A 19,294-nucleotide genomic window follows, 5' to 3' on the forward strand; every position below is an offset into this window, starting at 1 on the left:
GACGACAGACACAGGTACATTCCATGCTGTTCCTACTCTGTCTTTAACGAAATTGCTATTGTTTTCGTTAAAGAATAAATATTAATTATTATTGGTTTCAGTTACTTAATTTGCCTTTCTTTAACTTTCTTCTGTAAGTACGAACTTTGTTGTAGAACCTCTCTCTTATTTACGTGTGGTAATAAAAAAATTCACTTTCAAAAGAATTACGTACATTTAAGAATTACGTGAACTCATATTAACTGATTAAGAATATTTAGTTGAGAATTAAATCCTTTACATAATTCGGCCTTGGCACACATTTTCTAAATGCAGTGGATTTTTTGTCAAATATTTACTGAATTCTATCCCGGCGTTAACTATGGAACACAAGATTATCTCTATTAGCAGAAAATGGTTAATTATTGCCAAGCCGACATTTAATTATCACTGATCAAACCTACTTCGCTATACATTTAAGTTATTTGAAAGAACCAAAATTGTTAAATTTCAATGTTAACTAACATTAACTATCCGCCTACGAATGCACAAACGTATAATTAGTTTAAAATTCATCAGTCTCAGGATCACTGTAAAAGAAGAACAGTTTCTTAATTCACTGTTAATTTTTATCTATCTGTTCCCGATTTACGGGTTTGGTTGATTTTTCCTTTAGCGGAACAATTTTTTAAATGTGCCGCCGCTGCAAATCGATCGGTCGCGGCACAGCCCAGCAACACCGCTAAAAATGCTGAAAATTCTTTAAATAAATTTTATAGATGACATGGGCAAGCTAATTTACATTAATAATACACACTTTAGATAAATTCTGATATATTTAGATCAAACAATAATTGAACTCACATTAATTTGTAACTTCTGCTCTAATGGCGGCTAAATCTAGACAGAGACAAAAGAAGTCTACCCACTGATAAATCGCTTCGACACAGCTTCCTCTCGCATTCAGCTCTATACAGAGAAGACCAAAGAATACGCTGTACATGGTTCTTTTATACTACTGCTGACTATTAACATTTCTTTGTAATTTGACAATATTATTCTCCTCTGGCTAAATTTCACATCTCTGTTATCGCAGATACTGACACATTTCATAATCACATAATAAATATAGAAAAATTACTATCCTAAATACAGAGAGAATATTACTACAAAAAATATTACGATAATAACAAATGTCTTTTACACAAAATTCAATAATATTTTTTGTTCAATAATTACGGTATATACAACTTGCTCAGAGCGGCGTATATGGTACAAATAAACTCTTGGTCATTAATAGCGTGAGTTTGCCAGGGAACGTTACATTGTCCCCTGGCAGCATTTGGCAAAGAGTTTCTATACTTTGACACAATGGTGCCAGTAACGTTCTTTACAATTCTGTATTTTTTATGGAATGGCTCTTTTAATTAGTCCCAGGGTTATATATGTTCATGGCTCCCCCATTTGGGCGAAACCAGACAGGAAACCTGGGCAAAACTGTGCCGGAGCCCAGCCATCCCAGTTGGTTCATGATTAATATTGTCTCTTTAACAGTCATTTATTTGAACTAATTTAGCAGTTTGTCACCAACGGTTACATAATATCACAGTCACATACAGTTCAACGAAAGTTTTTTTTTGTGTGTGATTAACAATTCGTTATTATTAATTTTGGGATATACTGCAAGGTCACCCGTCCTAGGATATATCACTTAGTTTTTTTTTTAAAATCACTTAGCACAGGATCACTTTTCATAATGTTTCCACTACCTACGTGTTACAAATTCATCTCTTGCACTTGTTAGTGTTCATTTTCTCTTTTCTCTTATCAGTTTACGGACATACATAATAAATGTTCAATGTTTATCAAAATGGAGTCATTGACATGTTATGCAGTTTATGTAAATATTTTGGAAAAGGTCAATAATGCTGTAGTTGGTGAGCGGTGTGGAGTGATTGTTGAGCGGCGCTCGGCGCGGCGCGTCGGCTCCGTGTAGGTCACCGCCCCCGGTGTTGACAGCTACGGCGCGGAGAGGCGTGTGGCTGTCTGGTCCGCTACGGGCTGCTGCGGCCGCTGCATGGCTGATGTAGCCGGATGCGCGTTGTATATCAGCTCGCCCGAGCCCGTGTGACGTCTTCTCGTAGTGCTCAAGCAAACATGCAACAAGTTCACAAACAGTGTACTATCCTTATGGGCATTTTTCCTGCTGTGGGAAAAACACGCACACAGTTATTGGCAGTTATTATTCAGTAGGCCTTCACTAGTCTGGTTTGCACAATGTTTCGTTGTCACAGTAACACGTTTTATGGGCACACAATATTTTTCACCATGTCATGACTTGTCATTAGTCACACGCAAGTTTTCACCTTAGGACAAAATGTATCTCTGTAGTCAATGCGCTTTCCTACCGTCCCTTGACACACAAAGAATTAAAGTTTGACACTAACTTGGTCCACCGTCCGTTATCGGCTCACTGTTCGTGCCGTGCTAGTTCCTTGTCCACTTGCACACACGGCGATGATACAGTTTTTTATTACTTATACACAACAACTTCGTGACGTATTGCTGCAGGTTTAACAGTCACTGTCTGTCTCTGCCACACAATACTGCACTTTTGTTTAAGTTCCTTTATTTTTATTTACAATGTCCGTTGTGCAATTTTTGTAACAGCACATTCGTAACTCTTTACCAAGGTGTGTGATATTTGCGTACATGGTAACAAATATTAAAGTTTCGTATTAGTTTGCCCAAAAATCATCTATATTCGTGTTCGAGTAGATTTTATTTGAGCATTCGAGCCGGATTCAGGCATATTGTTCAATAACTCCTTTGAAATTATGTCTCACTTTACTTGCAAGGTCCTACGTAACTACAGTGTAGTCTCTGTAGGCTAAAATTGACTTGGACTGTATCAGGCTAGCTCCTTTTTACTGATTGGATCTGCACATGCTTCAATTGAAGCTTCTTTGTGCGTAACTTTGCGCTACTTAAATTTGCAATACGTTTGCCTCCCATGGTGCCCTCGGGTCACTACTGGGTGCATTACTCTCTTTGATAATACTGGTTTGAAAATAAAGTTCTCAGGGCTTCATATTATTGATATTATTCTGGGTTCGAATCTGTCAATCTGACAGCTACACATATATACATATATACACATATAATAGAAAAGATTGTACAAGAAATATTTCAAGTTTGACACACATGTAGAATATTATGCAGTACACAAACTAATCATTACTAAAATGTTCCTCCTGACTGATCTCTGTCACAATTTAACACTATAAATAATTGCACTAATCAGGTTATCTGTGCAGACATTTAGAGCATGTTTAAGCTAACATTAATTAAATGAAGACATAACACAAATATTCATAAACAAAAGAGAAAGTCAATCATATTCTTATAACTAAATACTTCTACACTAGTACATTTCTCTAAAGATCACACATCATTAATGTTCATTCATTTACAAAAGAATGGTGTCCACATAGGACTATTAGTCTTTTACTGTAGGAATGCTTTTACATCCTTACGCGGATACAGTCCCCGTACTCTCCCTGAGTGGGGATCTGCTAAGAGATAGCTACACTCATGTGGCACACTTACTACTCTAAAAGGTCCATTGTACACCAATTGCCACTTGCTATTCTGTTTCAAGGATGCCGAGGACTTAGGATGATTGCGTAAGAGTACCAAGTCCCCAACACTAAATTTTTGGTTATTTTAACTACTATTTCCTTCTTGGACCAAGGAATGGAGTATGAGGCTCGACAGTAGGTTTTGTGAGGCTTCACCTCGATATTGTACTGATATCCCTCAACAATTCCTGGTCGTTCTGAAAATACATCTGCATAGTTAGTTAATAACTGTACCAAATCCTGCTGTTGCATTGAGTTCAAATTTTAGGACTGTGATACTTTGTTCACTAGTGCGTCCACATTTGCTTTTAATTGATCACTTTGTACGTCTGGATAATAGAGATTTTGTCCTTGACAATGATTGTCTAAATGTAGTATCCACTGATTCCTACACTTTATGTTAATAGCATTACAATTAGGCACAGGTACCTCTTCAGATCTGAGCATGGACAATTCTATCCTCCTACCAGCGTTCATCAAACTTAATTTTCCCCGAGAAAGGTCGATTACTGCGTCCCTTTCTCTCAAAAAATCTACCCCCAAAATGCAGGCTACCTTTAAACCCTTTACTACCAGGAATGAGCACGCTATGGTTTCTTCCCCTATATACATCTCTACCCGCACTTGGAGTTTAATTATTTGTCGCTGTGCACTTATGGCTCCAGTGACTTTACAATTGTTCACAGGAAAAGTCAGCATACGCCTTTCTTTCCCCAGTACTTTGAATAAGTCCATACTCATGACACTGACAGTAGCACCTGTATCTACGATCGCTTGCACATCAATATTGTTAATTTTTATCTCTATTATCGCTTGTACTTTGTCTTTGTGCTCCTTTATGTACGTGGATGGTTCAGTTATCAATTCATGTCCCATCTGTACCCCGTCATTATACCTGAGGATACAGATTCCCAATGTTTTGTTCGCTGTCGGGCTGCTCTCACTCCAAACCTCAGCCGACGATGGAGAGCGTATCTCGGCTGAATCTAGTTTGTTGAATTATTGCTGGTGGATGGGTGTGGCTGCTCTGTGTCACTGACCTCCACTATGTGTAAGTTGTGTTGCGTCGGCCGTCACGGTTGCGCAATTGGCGCATTTTGTGGTGGCGGTCGGTTATTGTCATATCCTTCACTGTTTGGCCGGTCCGGACTGGGCCACTGGTTCTGTGGCCAAGTTCGGTTTGCATCATTATAGGTATTAGTGTTCCGCGGCACTCTGGCATTTTCCATCTACTATTGCTTGGTGGGCCTGTTTCATATCGGTCATCAGACCTTCTTTTCCGATCATTATTCACCGGCGGACTATTGCCGTTCCGGTCTCTACCTCTATTCCCGTTTTGTACATAATCTTGTCTCCTATTGTTACCTCCGCCGTTTCCATTATTTGGTGGAGGCGTGTTATTTCGACCATTTCTGTAACAGTTTCCGTTACTTCTAGCCTGTTCAGAGGCTGCCTTAACGTCCTCCTGAATCAGGTCACTTGAGTCCAGAACAGACAAGAAATGTTCCATGTCATTCTCCGGCACGTGTATAAGTTTTTCCTTTACGTGTATCGGCAAGTGTGATTGCAAAAGTCTGATCAAATCCCGGCATGAAATCTGCTCGTCCCAATAACGGGTCTTATTAATGTACTTCTCAAAATATTTTCGCAAATTGCCTAATCGTGGAGAATACGGCTCTGGATTATATACCTCCTTCCGTAATCTCTGCTGAATACATGTTGACCAATATTTGGCCAAGAATGCCTTTTCAAATTGCTCATATGTATCGCAACTGTCAGCTGCTTCGGTTGCCCATAATGCAGCATCTCCTTGTATGTAAGACATAATGAACTGTATTTTCTGTGTATGACTCCAAACGCTAGGCAAAATGTTTCTAAATCCCTTGATAAACACTACAGGGTGAACAGATTTCTTCTCCGTTGTAAAGATCTGAAACTGTCGGTTTCTAATCAGGCTTTCTTCAATCACTACTTTGGAATGACATTTATTTGTTTCGCTTACATTGGTTGCCTGTTCTGTCTCGCAGTCGCAATTTTTTACTGGTGTATTTATATGCCTATCATTGTTGGACCTGGCTGGCGTGACATACACCTGTGAGTCGTCATGCCGCAAGCTGATTTCTATTTCGGCAAGACGACGGTTGACAATCCGCTGCCACAGCGGAATGTCAGTGTGTACCACCTTTTTCAGGTTCTGCACTTCCGCATTTGAGCCCACATCTTTTGCTTCAATCGCGGCGTGCACTTTCTCGTCTATTTCCTTTATAAATTCGCTTTCCATTTTGTGCACTTGTTCGGACACTTTGTGCTCAATTACTTGATTTGTGTCAATCTCTAATTGTTACACCCTGTTGGTCAGTACACTGATTTCCTCTACGATACTGGCGTTAGCCACTTGGATACTTTCTACTCTTTCGCTTAGTTCTTGCACCGTTTTGGGTATGGTTTCATAGTTTTGTTTCAAACTAACTATCTCACTTTGCATAGCTTCCAAAGATTGCATTAACTGCAAGTCTCTCTCACGCAGGCGTCGGTCACGCTCTGCTTGTTTAGCATCACGTTCTCTTTCGCGTTCTGCTTGCATACGGGCAAATTCAGCTACCAATCTCTGGTCACGCTCTGCTTGTTCAGCATCACGTTCTCTATCACGCTCTGCTTGTTTACATGCAAATTCAGCTACCAATCTCTGGTCACGCTCTGCTTGTTCAGCATCACGTTCTCTTTCACGCTCTGCTTGCATACGTACAAATTCAGCTTGGAAATTGAGCATGCGCTCGAACATAACTCTTAATGATTGCACTTCTGACACCTCACCACTCTCTGGTCCGTGTCCAGTGCTTGCGGGTGGCACAGCATTTCCGCTATCAACTGAATCACTGGCTGGCAGTGGCAACATTTCTTGCCCTTCTGCCCCCAGATTCTCACATTGTACTTCCTGAACTACGCCACTAACATTACTTTGTGTCCCACTTTCTAACTCGGTATCATTACTTACTAACTGTTGTTCATTATCCATGTTGATATCCTTCTGACTACGCAATCTAACCATAGTAAACAAAAGAAATAAAATCTGAACTAAATGTCTTAACAGTCAGGTCTCACTGGCATAATCACACAAGAAATGGTCATTTGTTAAAACACACTTATTATATACTACAGTGACTAACTACTCAAATGTCCCGTTATTTAAAAAAAAAAAAACTAACAACAAGCACACCACTAATGATCCGAGAACACTGCACTGAGGCTACTTTACTACCCACAGGACAACTACACTGTAGCTTTACCTTTTGGTGATCTATCTTGGGTGCAGCTGCCCCCTGGTATTGTGGTAGGTAATTAATTTTTCGCTATAATGAGCTCTCTTCTTCAGCTTGCCTCTGGGTATATAGGGTTCTCATGCAAAAAATCATATACAGGTATTACCACACAATATTGGTTATGCAATACATACAATACATGGAAAAATTATTAAATGTTCTCCAACAAAGTTCGACTATAATAATTCCCTAGTTATCTCATGGGTATTTAGTGGCCACTGCATATTCGAGTCCCACGTTGGGCGCCAATTTAACGAAATAGCTTTTATTTTCGTTAAAGATAGTATAATAATTATGATTGGTTTCAGTTACTTAATTTGCCTTTCTTTAACTTTCTTCTGTAAGTACGAACTTTGTTGTAGAACCTCTCTCTTATTTACGTGTGGTAATAAAAAAATTCACTTTCAAAAGAATTACGTACATTTAAGAATTACGTGAACTCATATTAACTGATTAAGAATATTTAGTTGAGAATTAAATCCTTTACATAATTCGGCCTTGGCACACATTTTCTAAATGCAGTGGATTTTTTGTCAAATATTTACTGAATTCTATCCCGGCGTTAACTATGGAACACAAGATTATCTCTATTAGCAGAAAATGGTTAATTATTGCCAAGCCGACATTTAATTATCACTGATCAAACCTACTTCGCTATACATTTAAGTTATTTGAAAGAACCAAAATTGTTAAATTTCAATGTTAACTAACATTAACTATCCGCCTACGAATGCACAAACGTATAATTAGTTTAAAATTCATCAGTCTCAGGATCACTGTAAAAGAAGAACAATTTCTTAATTCACTGTTAATTTTTATCTATCTGTTCCCGATTTACGGGTTTGGTTGATTTTTCCTTTAGCGGAACAATTTTTTAAATGTGCCGCCGCTGCAAATCGATCGGTCGCGGCACAGCCCAGCAACACCGCTAAAAATGCTGAAAATTCTTTAAATAAATTTTATAGATGACATGGGCAAGCTAATTTACATTAATAATACACACTTTAGATAAATTCTGATATATTTAGATCAAACAATAATTGAACTCACATTAATTTGTAACTTCTGCTCTAATGGCGGCTAAATCTAGACAGAGACAAAAGAAGTCTACCCACTGATAAATCGCTTCGACACAGCTTCCTCTCGCATTCAGCTCTATACAGAGAAGACCAAAGAATACGCTGTACATGGTTCTTTTATACTACTGCTGACTATTAACATTTCTTTGTAATTTGACAATATTATTCTCCTCTGGCTAAATTTCACATCTCTGTTATCGCAGATACTGACACATTTCACAATCACATAATAAATATAGAAAAATTACTATCCTAAATACAGAGAGAATATTACTACAAAAAATATTACGATAATAACAAATGTCTTTTACACAAAATTCAATAATATTTTTTGTTCAATAATTACGGTATATACAACTTTCTCAGAGCGGCGTATATGGTACAAATAAACTCTTGTTCATTAATAGCGTGAGTTTGCCAGGGAACGTTACATGTCCCAGCGTTTATAACGCGGTCGTCCGGGCCTAATGTTTCAATACCCTAATTTACTAAAATTGTGACCGTGAATATATCGGACTACCCAACGCCGGGTTATGTTGAGCTGGTGCATAAGTTCGTAGCTTTTCCCTGTACGTTTAATGAACACAACAGATACGCATATCAGCAATAATATATCTTCCTTTACTATTTATAACAGTCTTCTAACGCTGCGTACCTTTTCGATTCAGCGACTGTAGAAATCACGTGGTTTAGAGGCGAAGAACCCATCTAGAAATGTTTGGAGCGCTTGTTCATCTGGAAAGCAAGTTCGTTCAAGCTTGTTCAATAAGAGCGGAAAATGTGGATAACTGAGAGCGCAAAACTAGATGAATAAGGTGGGTGCAGAATGACTTCCCAACCAAGCTTCTGTATATGTTGTACATAAAGAACAATTGGTTGGTTGGTTTGTAGGGGTTGAAGGGACCAGACTACAAAGACCATCGGTCCCTTTTTCCACGATCATGAAACACCCTCAAGGAACAAAAACAAGCAATGGAGATGACAAGGGATGACACAGAACAGGAAAGGCACAAACAAAAAGAGGAATTAAAAACACACGCAGAGTGTTACAGTGGTTGGCCGACCATGGAAGCAAAATAAAAGGAAAAGCCAACCACCAAGAGATACACTAAAAAGCCCAATCAAAAACCGTAGGCCAAAGGCCAGACTCAACACAAAAGAAACAGAAAAACCCTCAGATCGAGCGATAAAACCCCCCTGCACGAACACAACTCAAATCTAAGCCTGCCACGGCAGCGTCATCCGTTAAAAGTGCAGGGAGCCAACCAGGCAACGCAAACGTCTGCCAGAGCGCAGTTGAAAGCGGACAGTCCAACAAAATGTGGACCACTGTCAATGCTGAACCACAGCGACAGAGATGTGGGTCCTCGTGGCGCAATAAATACCGTGCGTCATGCGGTGTGGCCAATGCGCAGCCAGCAGAGTCCAACAGAGAGGAGTGCTACACATCGGTTGTCTCCTTGACGATCCAAAGTTTGTTGGGTGAAGGCAAGGTGTGTCATTCATCACCCCAAGTACCAAGAACTCTCTGTTGCAAAAATGAACAGAGACCACACTCTGAAAGGCCAATCTCCAAAGCCAGTGCACTCACAGCCTGTTTGGCCAGCATGTCAACACGTTCATTACCAGGGATGCCGACATGACCCATGGTCCACATAAAAACCACAAGGCAGCCGCAACGGGCAAGAGTATGGATGGACTCTGGGATAGCCATCACCAGACAAGAGCGAGGAAAACCCTGGTCGATAGCTCGTAAACCGCTCAGGGAGTCACTACAGATAATGAAGGACTCACCTGGGCAGGAGCGGATATACTCTAGTGGGCGAGAGATGGAGACCAGCTCGGCAGTGAAAACACTGCAGCCAGCCGGCAATGAGCGTTGTTCAGAATGATCCCCAAGAGTAATAGCATAACCAACTCGACCAGCAACCATCTAACCGTCGGTGCAGACCACGTCAGAGCCATGCAACGCGGCAAGGATGGAAAGAAAGCGGCGGCAGAGGTCCTCAGGAGGGACTGTCCTTCAGGTCCTGTGCCAAATATAGCCGAAGGCATGGGTGGGGCATACACCATGGGGGTATACGTATATGGGCCCGGAAAAGAGGTGGGAGAGGGAAAACCTCAAGCCCAGTGAGAAGAGCCTGGACACGAACTGCGATCATACACCCTAACCAGGGCCGCCGTTCTGGAAGATGGATGACCGAGTTGGGGAACAGGAGACAGTAATTTGGATTCCCAGGCAAGCTACAAACATGTGTAGCATAAGCGGCCAGTAGTCGTTGGCGCAGGATCCGCACAGGGCTTGTGCAGAAAGTTCCAGTTGTGAGTCAGATCCTGCAGTGAAGTATGGGGTCAAGCAACTGCAACTTGGAAGGTGATGCCGAACTGTAAGTCAGGCTCCCATTATCGAGACAGGACTGAATTAACGCCTTACACAGTCGTTGTAGGGTACACCGATCAGCACCCCAGCTGGTGTGACTCAAGCAGTGAAGAGTGTTAAGATGGCGCCACAGAGTTTAAGCGACCAAATATGAGGGAGCCAAGTCAACCGGGTATCAAAAAGGAAGCCCAAAAACCGATGCTTCTCCGCCATAGCAAGAGGTTCGCCGTCAAGATAGGGCCGTGGCTCAGGGTGAACAGTGCAGCACTGGCAGAAATGCATGAAGCAGGTCTTGGGAGCCGAGAACTGGAAGCATTGCGTCACAGCCCATGACTGCACCCTGCGGATAGCACCCTGTACCTGCCATTCAGCAACTGCAATGCCAGTGGAGCTGTAGTACAGACAAAAGTCATCAGCATAAAAAAAGCCGATACGGACGTTCCCACAGCTGCAGCTGGCCCATAGATAGGAACTAAAAAGAGGCAGACACTCATGACAGAGCCTTGTAGGACCCCATTCTCCTGGACTCGGGAGGAACTATGGGAGGAATCAACTTGCACATGGAAGGAACAAAGTGTCAGAAAATTTTGAATAAAAAGAAGGAGCGGGCCCCTAAGACCCCACCCATGAAGCGAGGTGAGGATGTGATGTTGCCACGTTGTGTCATATGCCTTCCACATGTCAAAAAAATGGCAACCAGACGTGGACAGCGCGCAAAATGCCGTGTGAATGGTAGACTCCAGGCAGACCAGATTATCAGTGGCAGAGCAGCCCTTATGGAACCCACCCTGGGATGGAGCCAGAAGGCCCTGAGACTCAAGTAGCTAACTCAACCTCCGGCTCACCATGCATTCGAGCAACTTGCACATAACTTTGGTGAGGCTAATGGGGTGGTAGCTGTCCACACCCATGGGGTTCTTGCCAGGCTTCAACACTGGGATGATAATGCTTTCCTGCCATTGAGAGGGGAACTCACTCTAAACCCAGATACAGTTGAAAAGGTGTAGGTGGTGTCACTGGCAGTCCACCGAGAGGTGTTTGAACATCTGACAGTAGATGCAATCTGGCCTTGGAGCCGTATCAGGGCAAGTGGTTAGGGCACAGTGGAATTCCCACTCACTGAACGGAGCATTGTACGATTTGGGCTGGCGCATATGGAATGTGAGGTACTGACTTTCCAACCACACATTCAGGTAGCAGAAGGCCAGTGAGTAATTCATAGAAGCGGAACTCTGAGCATAATGCTCTGCTAAGAGTTCTGCAATTGTGTCTGATTCAGTACAGTCTGCTCCATTCAGGGAAAGCCAAGGTATGCTGACGGGTGTCTGATACCCATAGAGTCGCCTACTCTTGCACCAAACTTGCGATGGAGAGATACAGGTGCCAATGGTGGAGACATACCGTTCCCAACACTCCTGCTTCCATCGGCGAATAATGCGTCGGGCTCAGACACGAAGCCATTTAAAGGTAATGAGGTGTTCCAATGCTTGGTGCCACTTATGACGCTGGAGGGCCCACCTGCGATCTCTAATCGCCTCAGCGATCTCCGGTGACCACAAAGGCTCAGTCCTCCACCGAGGGGTCCCGGAAGAACAGGGAATTGCAGATTCCATGGCAGAAACGATGACAGTGGTAATTGTGTGAACCACCACATAAATAGTGCCATGAGAAAAAGGCTCAAGAGTGGAATTAGAGGCGAATGGGTCCCAGTCAGCCTTATTCAAAGCCCATCTGGGAAGGCGCTCAGGTGAGTGACTCTGGAGCAGTGACAGAAAGATCAGAAAGTGGCCACTACCGCACAAATCGTCATGCACACTCCAATGGACAAACGGTAGAAGGCCAGGGCTGCAGACTGAAAGGTCAATGGCTGAGTACGTGCCATGTGCCACAGTGAAATGTGTGGAGGCACCATTATTTAAAAGGAAAGGTCGAGCTGTGCCAACACTTGCTCAATGACAGTGCTTCGGCCTGTTGCCACCAATCCACCCCACAAAGGGCTATGGATGTTAAAGTCGCCCAATAACAGAAAAGGTGGAGGCAACTGGGCTATAAGTGCAGCCAATACATGCTGCAGGACATCACCATCTGGTCAAAGATAGAGAACGCAGACAGTAACAACCTGAGGAATCTACACCCATACAGTGACAGCCTCAAAAGGTGTTTGAAGAGGGACACACTTACTGTAACGAGAGTTAAGGACATAGACACAGACTCCACCAGGTACCCTCTCATAAGCTGCTCGATTCTTATAGTAACCCCGATAGCCATGGAGGGCGAGGGTTCACATTGACAGAAACCAAGTTTCCTGTAGAACAATGCAGAAGAAAGGGTGAAGGCTGAGAAGTTGTCAGAACTCAGCAAGGTGATGGAAAAAACTGCTGCGGTCGAAAAAGGCGTGAAGGGATCGAGGAGGCAGATTACGCCACTGGATCACCTGCTGCCACTGATTGAGTACCCATTCTGAGGGTCCAGCGAGATCTAGGTCCTCAGCGGAAGCCAGAATCTGCACTCCATCCTCAGACGCAGAGATTGTAGATTGCTGTGGGGTGGGCGCCACCGCAAGTTCCTTGGTCTTAGAGGTCTTCTTCTTGGACTTTTCTTGCTGCTCCTTGGGTTTCACTGGCTGGGAGGGCTTCAGTGATTCAGTCTCTGGGACTTAGGAGGATCGTGAAGTCCTGTGAGCGGCTGCTTGTGGGAACTCAGGCCACTGGCGGGTGTCATCCTTCCCACTGGTGGAAACCTGGGAAAGGAGGGACACAAGGGACCCCTTCCAAGCGAGAGGAGCCAAAGAAGTTGGACGATTCTCCAGCTTGGAAGTGGGGACAGATGGCCCCGATGGGTGGGTGGGTGGGGGGGGGGGGGGGTGTTGCTCCCAAAGTAGGTGGCACAGAGCAATAGGGAGGGTAGTGCCCCCCACGGTCAAGGGGGCAGGAGCCGACTGGAATTCGCTGAACTGATGGGGCTACGACTGTTGTCGTAGCGGCGGCATAAGAAGAAGTCATTCGCACAGGATGGAGTCGTTCATATTTCCTCTTAGCCTCAGTGTAGGTCACTCGGTCCACGGTCTTATATTCCAGAATTTTTCCCTCTTTCTGTAAAATCATGCAGTCTGGCGAGGAAAGTGAATGATGCTCTCCGCAGTCGACACACATGGGAGGCGGGACACATGGAGTATTGGGATGTGATGGGCATCTTCAATCTCGACATGCAAGGCTGGAAGTACAGTAGGGAGACCTATGGCCAAACTTCCAGCACTTAAAGCATACCATCGGTGGAGGGATATAGGGCTTGACGTCACAGCGGTAGACGATCACCTTGACCTTCTCAGGCAATGTATCACCCTAGAAGGCCAAGACGAAGGCACCGGTGGCAACCTGATTATCCCTCAGACCCCGATGAACGTGCCAGACGAAATGTTTACTGTCTATTCGAAGAAAGTTGTAATGATCGGTTTCTGAGAGCAATATTTCCTTTAGTATATATTTCACAGGTAAATCTCTCATTTCAAGCCATTCCCTGGACCAGAGTCTGGTTTTCTTCTTCTTCTTCTTCTTTAAACACAGTGCCAGGACTCCTTTGCTTGCATTTATGGCCGTACTCGCTACGCTCAAAATAGAGGGTGGTGCACGAAATGTGTTACCAATTGTTTCTTTCACAATTTACGACGCACGTTAGATACCCCGCTGGGATCTCTACAGCAGTGCCAGCAGAGCTTGGAAAAACAAATGAGCTACGAAATGACGTGTGATTCACGATACTGCCGCTAGGGGACTAGTAAGCAGCAATGGTTGACAATGGAAGACTGACGACACAGCGATGATCGGCAATTGTGTTACGTTTTCATGAAACGAAAAGCCTTGTGACTCAGAGGCGTTTTTGACAGCAGTTTAACACACGATGGGTCCCTTGCAAGAAGACCATCCACAGGTTGTACGATAAATTTTTACAGGAAGGAACAGTATTGGAAGCGAAGCGACCTTGGCCTAAGCCTGTTTGTACGCAGGAGAATATCGAAGCGGTACGAGTTGCTGTACAGAGAAGTCCCGGGAAATCGTGTAGAAAGGCAGCAGTGCAACAGGGAATATCCAGACGCTCCATTCAACGCATTGTTAAAAGTGACCTCCATATGTACCCATACAAGGTGACCTGTGCACAGAATCTTACTGAAGAACACAAGCAGCAGAGACTACCGTTTGCTCAGTGGGCGGGGGATAGGGAAGAAACTCTCAACAACGTTTGGTTTTCAGACGAGGCGCATTTTCATTTACACGGTGTAGTAACAAACGAAATGTACGCTTTTGGGCCACTGAAAACCCACAAGTGCTTCATGAATGACAACATTATGCTCCGAGGATTACAGCGTAGGCAGCAATTTCCAGTCACGGACTTATTGGACCCTTTTTCTTTGAAGAAACTATGAACAGGGAGCGTTATTTGAGCATGCTTCGCAATAGCTTCATTCCACAGCTTCTTGCTACTGCCTTGCCCTTCAACACGCAGTGGTTCATGTAAGATTGAGCAAGGCCACATACTGCAAACACTGTGTTGGAGTTTTTACACGATTATTTCGACATGCGGATCATTTCACTCAGGTTTCCAGGTCGCTTCAATGACGGACAAAATTGGCCCCTCAATAGTCCAGACCTCAATCCATGTGACTGTTTTCTTTGGGAATACCAAAAGGAAAAAATTTTCCCGAAACGTCTACATGATTTAATGGAGCTCAGAAGACTTATTCTTCAAGCTTGCAGTGAAATTACGGAAGATATGTGCCGTAGGGTAATCACTAACTTCAGTGTTCGTTTGCAGGAAGTTAGGAAACGAAATGGTGGACATATTGAGCATGTGCTGAGTTAGAACAAATCTCCATGGACGGCTCTTCATTGCAATATATGTTCCTTTCAGGTTGTATTGACAATAAGGTTTATATTCAAAGACAAAATGGTAACACATTTAGTGCGCCACCCTGTACACGCAAACACGAACTGCGTCTGCTTTAGAGTCAGGTAATACCGGCACACATTGTTTGGACACGTACGGTGTTGCTCGGCAAATCCGTGGCTAGGTAAGAGCGATTTTGTCAGACGTGTTAGATCGTTCTCAGGGGCCTGAAGTGCCTCGACGCGTGTCTGCAGGCTCGCCATCTGCTACCTGGGTGGGTCGCTATTGGCGGCCATCTCTCCAGAAGGGGCGGTGGGGCGGCGCGGCGCGCTGGCGTGCGTCGGGGAGCTGGCGGCGGCCATCCTGCTGAGGACGCTCCTCAACGACCACCACCTGCGGGCGGCGGCGCGGCTGGGGGCGCGTGCCAGGGCCGCCTGCTCCCTGCTGCTCTACCGCAAGGTGCGTGTGTGTGTGTCAAGGCCGCCGGTCCATACTACTCTACCGCAAGGTATGTGTGTGTGTGTCAGGGCCGTCTGCTCCCTACTACTCTACCGCAAGGTGTGTGTGTGTGTGTGTCAGGGCCACTTGCTCCATACTATGATACCGCAAGGTATGTGTGTATGTCAGGGCCGCCGGTCCATACTACTATACCGCAAGGTATGTGTGTGTGTCAGGGCCGCCTGCTCCTTACTACTCTAGCACAAGGTATGTGTGTGTGTCAGGGCCGCCTGCTCCCTACTACTCTAGCACAAGGTATGTGTGTGTGTCAGGGCCGCCTGCTCCCTACTACTCTACCGCAAGGTGTGTGTGTCTCAAGGCCGCCTGCTCCCTACTACTCTACCACAAGGTATGTGTGTTTGTGTCAGGGCCGCCTGCTCCCTACTACTCTACCGCAAGGTGTGTGTGTCTCAAGGCCGCCTGCTCCCTACTACTCTACCACAAGGTATGTGTGTTTGTGTCAGGGCCGCCTGCTCCCTACTACTCTACCGCAAGGTGTGTGTGTGTGTGTGTGTGTGTCAGGGCCACCTGCTCCCTGCTGCTCTACTGCAAGGTACGTGTGTGTGTCAAGGCCGCCTGCTCCATACTACTCTACTGCAAGGTGTGTGTGTGCATGTGACAGGGCCGTCTGCTCCATACTACTCTACCACAAGGTATGTGTGTGTGTGTGTGTCAGGGCTGCCTGCTCCATACTACTCTACTGCAAGGTATGTGTGTGTGTCAAGGCCGCCTGCTCCATACTACTATACCGCAAGGTATGTGTGTGTGTCAGGGCCGCCGGTCCATACTACTATACTGCAAGGTATATGTGTGTGTCAGGGCCGCCTGCTCCTTACTACTCTAGCACAAGGTATGTGTGTGTGTCAGGGCCGCCTGCTCCCTACTACTCTACCACAAGGTATGTGTGTTTGTGTCAGAGCCGCCTGCTCCCTACTACTCTACCGCAAGGTGTGTGTGTGTGTGTCAGGGCCACCTGCTCCCTGCTGCTCTACCGCAAGGTACGTGTGTGTGTCAAGGCTGCCTGCTCCATACTACTCTACTGCAAGGTGTGTGTGTGCGTGTGTCAGGGCCGTCTGCTCCATACTACTCTACCGCAAGGTATGTGTGTGTGTGTGTGTGTGTGTGTCAGGGCTGCCTGCTCCATACTACTCTACTGCAAGGTATGTGTGTGTGTGTCAAGGCCACCTGCTCCATACTACTATACCGCAAGGTATGTGTGTGTGTCAGGGCTGCCGGTCCATACTACTATACTGCAAGGTATGTGTGTATGTCAGGGCCGCCGGTCCATACTACTATACCGCAAGGTATGTGTGTGTGTCAGGGCCGCCTGCTCCCTACTACTCTACCGCAAGGTATGTGTGTGTGTCAGGGCCGCCTGCTCCCTACTACTCTACCGCAAGGTATGTGTGTGTGTGTGTGTGTGTGTGTGTGTCAGGGCCGCCTGCTCCCTACTACTCTACCACAAGGTGTGTGTGTGTGTGTGTGTGTGTGTGTGTGTGTGTGTGTGTGTGTGTGTGTGTGTGTGTGTGTGTCAGGGCCGCCGGCTCCCTACTGCTCTACTGCAAGGTGTGTGTTCCTGCACATAACACCTGCACGTGCACGATGTCAAGACTGGTGTACATTCCGGCGCGACATTCTCGAATATAGGGGTGGGGACCGACAGTGGCAGCAGACGTTACCTCCGCCACAGACCGTAAGCTGGCTTCAAATGAAATGAACAACGCCGTTAGTGAAATTTCGTGGCAGATCAAAATTAAACGTGCACCGGTACGGGACTCGAACCTCGTCCTTTACAGGAAAGAGTCCCATTCTGACATTTCACTCTGGAAACAACGGTACCATTTTTGTCCCGCGGTAAAACCTATTATGGTACTACTCTTGACATTCTTCGTCTGTATACCTTCTAACAATACCACCACTTGCAAAGTAAGGAAGTCTGAAGATTACCGGAGGTGACACAATGTTCTATTCCCTTGCAAGGTGTCGTTTCTCTGCTGCGGCGGAAGTATATGCAATTGTGGGAGGAGGAATGGCTGGCGGTGAGGGAAAATAAGCTGCGGTTGGTGAAACCCACCATCCAGCCGTGGTGTTCCTCCTGCCGGTCACCTAGGCGTGACGAAGTGACCCTTACACGTCTTCGCATAGGGCACTGTCCTCTTACGTATGCCTTCTTACTACGGCGAGAGGAACCCCCGCTGTGTGATGCCTGTGACGTACGAATCACCGTACGCCACATTATAGTTGAGTGTGATTTATATCGTTCTGTCAGGGCGGAAGTTAATATTAGTGGGGATCTGCCCTCAATTTAAGCCGATGATGAGGCGAGTGTCAAGAAAGTTCTAAGGTACTGTGATGTTTCTGGGCTTCAGCCTAAAATTTTAGGTTGGAATTTTTAGTGTGTTGTCGAGTGGCTGACCACTCCTTTTTATTCTTGTAATAGGCCAGTTCCAAACATGTGCTATGTGTTTTATTTTAACCCCTTACCCTACGTTGTCTTGCAGTTCTCCACTTTACATGCTGCTTTCCACTTTGCTGCTGTTGATGTGCACACTGCCTATGTAGACTGTCACCTTTAATTTTACTCTTACTTTTGCACTTGCTGCATTTTAGTGACACTCGCCCGTTATTGTTCCCGTTAGGGTGCTAAAGACTACACTGTTGAGCGTCCTTAACACCATATCCATCCATCCACTTACAAAGTAGGTTAGAAATCAGATTAATAATGTTGCTCACACAGCATATGTTCGCTTTATCGGTCAACAACAAAGTTATTGGCTTTGGATGGTATAGTCAGAATCGAAATAATGAAGTCACTGTAAAAATGTCTAATTTTGGTATTTATCTTGAATGGATTCCCACGTACATTTCGTCGAAGTTGTTGTGGCTCATCTTGTCGATTCTAGGGTGATCCCACTTTGACTGCTAGAAGGTCCAGATGTGTATTTTAGCAATATTTGAAGACCTAACAAACGCGTTTTTCAGGAAATTCTTAATGATCAGACAATCCCAGTTCAGAACAATGATATGGTAGAAATAATTTTTGACTTGGTGTTCACGATCAACATTTTTATCAAACGTCTTGTAAATTCACTTATACTGGGTGATCAAAAAGTCAGTATAAATTTGAAAACTGAATAAATCACGGAATAATGTAGATAGAGGGGTACAAATTGACACACATGCTTGGAATGACATGGGATTTTATTAGAGCCAAAAAAATACAAAAGTTCAAAAATGTCCGACAGATGGCGCTTCATCTGATCAGAATAGCAATAATTAGCATAACAAAGTAAGACAAAGCAAGGATGATTTTCTTTACAGGAAATGCTCAATATGTCCACCATCATTCCCCAAAAATGTTGTGAACAGCACTGTAAAGCATGTCCGGAGTTATGGTGAGGGATTGGCGTCGGATGTTGTCTTTCAGCATCCCTAGAGATGTCGGTCGATCACGATACACTTGCGACTTCAGGTAACCCCAAAGCCAATAATCGCACGGACTGTGGTCTGGGGACC

At 44.7% G+C, this 19,294-nt stretch overlaps 1 protein-coding gene across 1 annotated transcript in view; it reads left to right on the forward strand.

Annotated features, from left to right (window-relative positions):
- The window catches only part of LOC124551199 (ATP-binding cassette sub-family C member 4-like), a 197,947-nt gene that overhangs the window by 55,960 nt on the left and 122,693 nt on the right, over positions 1 to 19,294 (forward strand). The window contains exon 5 of the mRNA XM_047126190.1: positions 15,535 to 15,739. Coding sequence (XP_046982146.1) covers positions 15,535 to 15,739 — 205 coding nt within the window. The remainder of the gene's footprint in view (positions 1 to 15,534; positions 15,740 to 19,294) is intronic.

This window comes from Schistocerca americana, chromosome 9 (genome assembly GCF_021461395.2).
Source record: "Schistocerca americana isolate TAMUIC-IGC-003095 chromosome 9, iqSchAmer2.1, whole genome shotgun sequence".
NCBI classification, from domain to species: Eukaryota; Metazoa; Arthropoda; class Insecta; order Orthoptera; family Acrididae; genus Schistocerca; species Schistocerca americana.